Raw genomic sequence first — 7,667 nt, 5'->3', positions numbered from 1 at the left:
ATCTCTAAAACCTCTGAAATAAATATCAAATATTTCTTTTTCATTAAAACTTTATATTTTATCTGTTAGCTTCTCTATTCTAACTCTATACACATTCAGTCAATTTAACCAACCTCCAAACCACCATAAAAATAAATAAAAATAAACAGAATGACTGTAAACTGTAACAGGAAAAAACATTTGATTATCCTAAATAGTTAAAGCCTGTAACAGTATACATCTGTTTATACTTAAATTTTATTTTTTATTGCCCTTTCACCTGTGTCTAACTAAAAATCCACACAATTTGTGAATTATTCGGGGAATGCACAGTTCAAGTTACGCATTGAATTACACAATGTATGAGCTATTCGTGAACATACCCCATGAAGAATTATTATTATTTTTCATTATCTTACCTAATCTAACCTAATAAGTTTCCAATTTTTACATTTTAGAGAATTTTTACACTAATTGTACTTGTACCTAAAATTTTTATTAATTAAATAATACATTAAACAACACAGAATAATAACACACACAAAGCAAACAATGTCCTATAATTATCATAATTTACCTGGCTTTCTAAATATGCAATAATAGCATTTCAAAATTTAGTTAAGCTTGTTGATGTGAATACTGGGAGAGAAATTTTCAAACTGGATTCGAAATAGATAATACTCTGTACAGAAAATAATATAATATGTAATTTGATAAATTAAAACTATGACTTTCTATTGGTTAGAAATAATATAGTATAAAATGTCAGAGAGAACTACTGGCAGTTTGTGAAAAAGAAGATGTGACAGAAGGGCGTGTCAAATGGGTCTGATTTTCTTTTTCTAGTTTATGGTTCTGTAAACAAATAAGATTGAAAGCTTTAAAAATTATGCTTTGTTTTAGTAATATCTATATTATAATGAGTAATTTATGTTAAATTCCATACTTCCAAGAGGGGGTGGGTAAATAAATTACAGAAGAGGGAAAGTCCTAAAGAACAAATGTCACAATTTTCATACTAGGGGAGATTGAGGATTTTTTAAAATAATTCTTTATAAAATTAAGAAATCAAAACTTATAAAATATTAAGATTTGCTTTATTAATTATGTTTTGATGCCAGGTTTATTAATATACAATGTTAATTAAGTAAGTTGATTAAATTTTGAATGTAACTCTCTAAAAAGTTGTGACATGCACACTGTGATCACTCAAGTTTAATAATACATCAAAAATACTAAAAGGACCACAAAGTTCAAAATACTATTCTTTAATATCTATAGTTGGTTGGAAGTGCTTTTACAGCTTATAATGCTCTTCAGCCAACCTAATTAAATATAATACATAATACTTTTTATGAAAATCAAAATGCTTATGCAATAAATACATCCCAGTAAAAAATATATGAACAAAAATATAAATGCATTTATTTCAAATTCATAAATAGCATAATCTTATAAATAAATGGCCTTGTTGATAACACAAACCTTAATATGATCAAGTACAAAATGATCTAACTAAGCTGATCTCATCTCATATTGTTTGACAAAAAAGAATTTCTTTTCCTATCATACTTCAACATCATAATTGAAATTAAGTATAAAAATAAGAAAGCAAACTTAAAAAAAAAAGAAGGGGGCTGTAATAATAGTGGAAGTTGCTCATAAACACCATTTCTTCTAGCAACATATCATCAACCCAAGCTTTTATCACTTTGTCTTTATCGCTTTGTTATGATCTTTACACAAAACTCCACTAAACTGGAAACCGCCATGGCTTGTATAATTTTAAATAAAATAAAAAGTGTTTCCATTATGTGTTTAAGTTTCTCAAAGGTGAAATGTAGGAAATTACTTCACAGCATGACAACCAACATTGAGAAACAGTGACTGGCTCAAGCTGATAAAACTACATTTATATTGAATTCACAAGATTCAAGATGGCATTGTTTTGTTCATATCTATTTTGGACTTCATCCAAGGGGGCAATGAAGGCCATATGATGCTCAGAAATATTCATAATGCTCACAATTATTAATGCTTTCATCTGAAGTATGCTGAAACCAACTCAAAATTAAGCTTGCAACATGGTGAAAAGGTTTATCTATAAATTTAAACATATTAAACTTTTTTATTGAATACATTTCAACTCTGAAGTATTTAAATGTTTTTAGTGGGTGTAAAAATCTCAACAAGTTTGTTTTCTACATTTTTTTTTTTTATTCAGTGGTGCAATTGTGCTTTCAAGGGGGTACTGCACCCATCCTGGCATGAAATAATTAGTTTCAATCAGATCTTTACTTGATAAATCACAGAAAACTTAAAACTATTTTTTTTAAAACACGTAACATCAAGAATAATTAAATGTGATCCCAAACCTAAATCTTCATTTCCTGCTGGACCAGGAAGTGGAATTTCTCCATTCTTTAAACAGTTGTGAATATATGTAGCTTTCCACTTGGCATACTTTCTATGATGTGCTACCTATAACACAATAATAAATTGTATTCATAACCACCTACTACGGTCTATTTAAATATTTTTATCTCATTTTTACAACTTAAAGGTATTGAATTCTTTAAAAGATTTACAAAATTTTTATACATTACATTTTCATCTTAAATCTTTTAAATTGCACAAAAGTAATTCATCACTAAACAACTGTTTCACATCCATAGTTTGTTTGTTTGTAGTTAAGCACAAAGCTGCACACTGGACTATGTGTGTGCTTTGCTCGCCAGTTTTTAGCGTTGTAAGTATGCAGACAAACAGTTGTGCCAATGGGGAGGGGGGCACACATCCATAGAAAATCTGAATCTGATCATCCAAAATTTTATTTAGTTATTTAATAAAATTTATTTTCTAAACATATACAACAATATCTAGTTTAAAAACAACCCTTTAACTATTTTTTTTTTACTTGTAGTATTAGTTGATTATCAAAATATTTATTGAAAGTATTACTATGCTGTCTCACCTCTTCATTTATTTCTCCAAAAGTAGTCAAGATGTCAAAAAGAATTGCAGCAGTAAAAAATGACTTTACGACATTCCTAACAATAAAGGAAAGAGTTATATTGATTAGTTTTATTTTTACAAACTCTATAATCCTTCAAGGTCAGACTCTTTAATGTCAAATTAAATAAAATACAATCATAAAATTCCCAGTCCATTTGACAAGGTTTAACAACAAATTTTTTTAAAGAAATGTAAAAGCTAAACTTTAAAGTTACTTCCTCATATGTTATTCAACAATTTTACAAAACCAACAGACAATTTTCAGAACATTCCATGAATAAATTTAAATTTTAAAATTTGACTTAAAGATTTAGATCCTCAATAAACAATGTTTCTATTATATTTTTTATTTAAGCAAATCATAGAAATGAAGATAAATATAAGAAAGCTGGCTTTCTAAACTGTTTGAAAAAATTATATATTAAAAATAAAATATTTTTAATATGATAAAAAATTCATAAATAAATTTAGTTTAACTGTGAGACATTTAGGATGGAATAAAAATAAAATAAAATACCAAATCCATTTTTGTGTGTGTTAAACTACCAGATAATATTTCATATAAGTTTCTTTATGAAATGTGTCAATACTGATGAAACCTAAAAAAAAATGAGACGAAGACAGGAATATTTTTATAGCATGTACTAATTTGGATACAATATAAATAATTAATATTAGAAAATTATATCAAATTAAGAAACTCTTGACCCAGTCTTGTGATATTCCAAAATCTCTTTTGGCACGTAGGACAATAATTACACACAAATGTGAATGTCATTTAGATCATGGATGACAACAAATAATATGTTAATTTAACCCTAGAATTACCTATGGAGTACAGATAGTTAAAAAAAACAAGCCACAGCTTTCAACTTTCTGATAAGTAATTGATCAAAGAGCAAAACCTAAACTTACCATCAACATAAAATATGTGTAAGAGACATCAATAAACTTTCCAGTCAAGAATTAGGAATTTGATACTCATTCAATCACATAGAAAACATAACATTCACATTTGCATGATGTTCTCACAGAATACATACAAAGATATATGTAAACACAAACTTCATCAATGACAAATAATGTAAGAATACAACAAACACAAGCTCAGTGATTCATTAACTAAACTTACAAAAACACAACTAAACCATATGAATAAAACATCTCTTTCATAAAAGTTCCTGAAGAGGTAAAAATTGAGACTAAGCAAAATTCCAATCTGCAACTGCATACTGGACAGACACTTTAAACAACTCAACTACAATCAGCCCTTCCACTAACTTGCAAGAACAGAAAGTCCAAGACTTTTTGGACAAGAATTTTGGAAGTCAATTCAAAACTTTGGAATTCTCAAACTGTACTGTATGTTAAAAGTTGTTGTAACCATTGCAAATTTAGTACATGCATGATCCAAACCAGGTCATTTGGATTGGATGTCTGATTACTGTTTATTTGGTTTGTGTATGTGTGTGTGTGTATAATGTCGTTCGGAACATAACTAAGACATTTGACAGATAGATCCAATGTACTCCATACATTTTGAGGAGTTACAACTATACACAAATAAACACGCGATGACTCACTACACTGATGATAAAGAGTTACTCATTACAAGTACCTTAAAAGGATCAAAAAGAAAACTCAAATTTTTAAGCCCCTGTCAAAATAGTATTTAAGAAAACATTGGAAAATTAGTTTAGGTTGTAGTTATAAAACAGGATTAGTCAGAAACAGGAAACAGACTTTTTAAATCCTGTAGACATATGGGATCAAAGCATAGATACCCTGGGAACTTTCACATGTTAAATTTTTGGCCTTCAAAGGAGAATTCTGGGTGTACAACATGCCAGAAAGTCCACTAACAGAAGCACTGTACAATGCAATCTCAATGTTCAACTATTCAGAAAACCTTTAAGTTAATGCTACAGTTATTTCTTAAATAACTAACTTGTTAAATCTTTCAGCTCTGTCTTCTCCATCTGCCCACATGAATAATTTTAGAGCATGATCTTCAATGTGAGCTTGTGCAACAACATCATTTGAAATGGCCTCATTATCACGCTTAGCTTTTTTCTCCTATACAAAAAATGGTCAAGAAATACACATGTAAAAACATTTATAAAAATATGCATACATAAATACCAGTACTGATGCAATATAATCACGTAGGATGTACTGATCTACTTACTTGCATGTCTAACAGAGTGGGTGATTAATGGAATTTTATAATTAATTACTCACTGGGCTCATTAACCAATTACATTCAACTGATTACTTGAAAGTTGAATAATTGAAATATTCAAAAACAGTAATAAATGAAACACTAATTTTGATTAGTTGATTATTTTTGTGCATAAACAATGATTTGATAATATTAAAATATTGACACTATAAGTTGCTCTAGGTTTTCTCGAGCATTTGGAGAATGGAACCTGGGACACTTCACTTTAGGAAGAAAACCTAACAATGCAAGCTTTAAAGATAAGTTTAAAATATACTTCTAACATATAAAAATATTCTTATTGTGAGCATTAGGTCATGCATTTTTCACATTGACATAAATATCCAAAGAATGAGCAAGGATTAAGTGTAATTTGAAACAACAATAAAACATGTAAGATGCATATTTCTCAAAAGTTGTTTAATAGTTACTTTATGAGAATATATGTATAATCCAGGGTATCTACTTAATAAAATTCCTCTGTCATTCCACTACTGTTTGAGCTACACATAATGTATCTTATTTTAAATATTCTAGATTTGAAGAAAGTAAATGTAATTTATCAAAGTAATCTTTAGCATCTACAATGTAAGTTACAGAGAGAGAGAGAGAGAAAAAGACATATTGTTAACAAAGGAATAGAAGATGCTCAGATATCAGAATTATTTCAAAAGAAGATATGTAACATAGCTTTCAAATACTGATGGAATAGGTCCTAATTTATCTAGGACTAGTACATGTTTGCAATTTAACAATTCATTATAACCTTTCTTGTTCATAAAATGATCAAATCTTAAAAGAAAAAACATTATCCATTGATATCTACAAATTAATCGTATAAATTATTTCAATACATAATAAGATTACATATTTTTCTACACTATAAAATTTACACTTAAAAAGATAAAAATGTAAAAAGTTGTTCTCACTTTTTCCAACCAGTCCATCAATGCTGTTAAAAGAGTAACACTCTCTTTTGATTTCTTGTCAATTTTCAGTCCTGTCTGCAGAGCATGTAAACGACCTATGGAAGAACAGCATATGTTGGAACTTTATAAACACTATATTTGTAAATATCAGGTTCTATCTATGGTTAAAAAAATATAAGAAAGAAGTGGATGTCAAATGACAATTAGCTATTCAAGGTCATCTGTCAATCATCCATATAAAAACACACCATAAACTTAATTTTATTAATGCAAAATTACTTTTCCATGATCTTATCAATGAGTTTTTTTGAAAACTTTCAGTTAACATACACCCCTACCAGGATCAATAACACAAGTTTTCCTTTTAGCCTGTTGTATTTAGATCACCACTTCCAACTCAGTATAACGTTACATTTAAGGAAAATAAGAGGCCTTTCGGTCTATTTAAAAAAAGGAAAATAAAAATATTAAATACCAACACTGATCATTCAAATATTTACTGAATCTTTCCTTAAACTCCCTTAAATTTATTGCATCCAACACATCTGAACATAAACCATTCCAAGGTCCACCCATTGTTAGAAAAGTATAACTGTAAGTGAAGGTGACTCCTATCCTGCCAAAATTTGTAGTTTTGCTCTTGTCTTACCATTCTCACCATTAAATATGAAAAAAAAAAAAGATGATGGATCAAAATTACATCTCTAACTCTTTGTTTTTAAAGAGAAAACAATTTCAGAGATCTTAACTTGTCTTCATTTGACAACCTTTCCATCTCAGGTATCATCCTAATAGTTTATTGACAGGAAAAATAAAAATGCCAAAAATCTCACATTTACACTGATATCTTAACAACCCATTACATGTAATTTTATGATTCAAGTATAGAGTTCCTTGTATCACTATAATTATTATTTGACAAAAAATTATGCTTAAGTCATTTGTCATCCTGTATTCTGATCTCAAAAAGCAGTCTCAGAACTCGTTTCAAAACTTGGTTACAAACAAAACCATGAGCATTAGACATCATGTAAGAATGCACCATACATTTTTACCCAGTCAATGAGATGGTTTAATGTTAAATTTTAAGCAATATGGATTGAAAATTATTAAATGTTAAAAGCCATGCTAATAATATTATTCATCTGGGGTATTTTTATATGTATATAAAGGTTGATTTAAAAATTAGAATACATTATGAAATTATTTATTGTTTGGTATCATAATCAGTGAAGACCAGAAGAAAGCTTGGTTTTTCAACACTACAGTACTTGACATAAGATAGTTTTCCAAAGTGTGGGGCATGCCTCTCCAGGAGAGTCAATAGTGCAATAATGTAAAATTACACATTTAAATATGTTTTTCATTAAAGAAAATAATAAGTAATTACTACAATATATATATATATATATATATATATATATATATATATATACTACTACTTACTATATACTATTAGTTAGTTAGTTACTTATACTTATTCTTACTACTTAACCTACTACTACTTACTTACTACTTAACTA

General features: G+C 28.2%; 1 protein-coding gene across 2 annotated transcripts in view; it reads right to left on the bottom strand.

The window, feature by feature from the left end:
- The window catches only part of LOC106471787 (vacuolar protein sorting-associated protein VTA1 homolog), a 24,487-nt gene that overhangs the window by 15,776 nt on the left and 1,044 nt on the right, over positions 1–7,667 (bottom strand). For both annotated transcript variants that reach the window (XM_013932412.1, XM_013932420.1), the window contains exons 2-5: positions 6,145–6,239; positions 4,943–5,070; positions 2,954–3,029; positions 2,355–2,460 (exon numbers count right to left, since the gene is read on the bottom strand). In XM_013932412.1, the coding sequence (XP_013787866.1) occupies positions 2,355–2,460; positions 2,954–3,029; positions 4,943–5,070; positions 6,145–6,239 (405 nt within the window). The remainder of the gene's footprint in view (positions 1–2,354; positions 2,461–2,953; positions 3,030–4,942; positions 5,071–6,144; positions 6,240–7,667) is intronic.

The sequence above is a fragment of the Limulus polyphemus genome, unplaced genomic scaffold (genome assembly GCF_000517525.1).
Source record: "Limulus polyphemus unplaced genomic scaffold, Limulus_polyphemus-2.1.2 Scaffold115, whole genome shotgun sequence".
Classification (NCBI taxonomy): domain Eukaryota; kingdom Metazoa; phylum Arthropoda; class Merostomata; order Xiphosura; family Limulidae; genus Limulus; species Limulus polyphemus.
The sequence above is the reverse complement of the archived record's forward strand: the minus strand, read 5'-3'. Positions and strand labels throughout refer to the sequence as shown.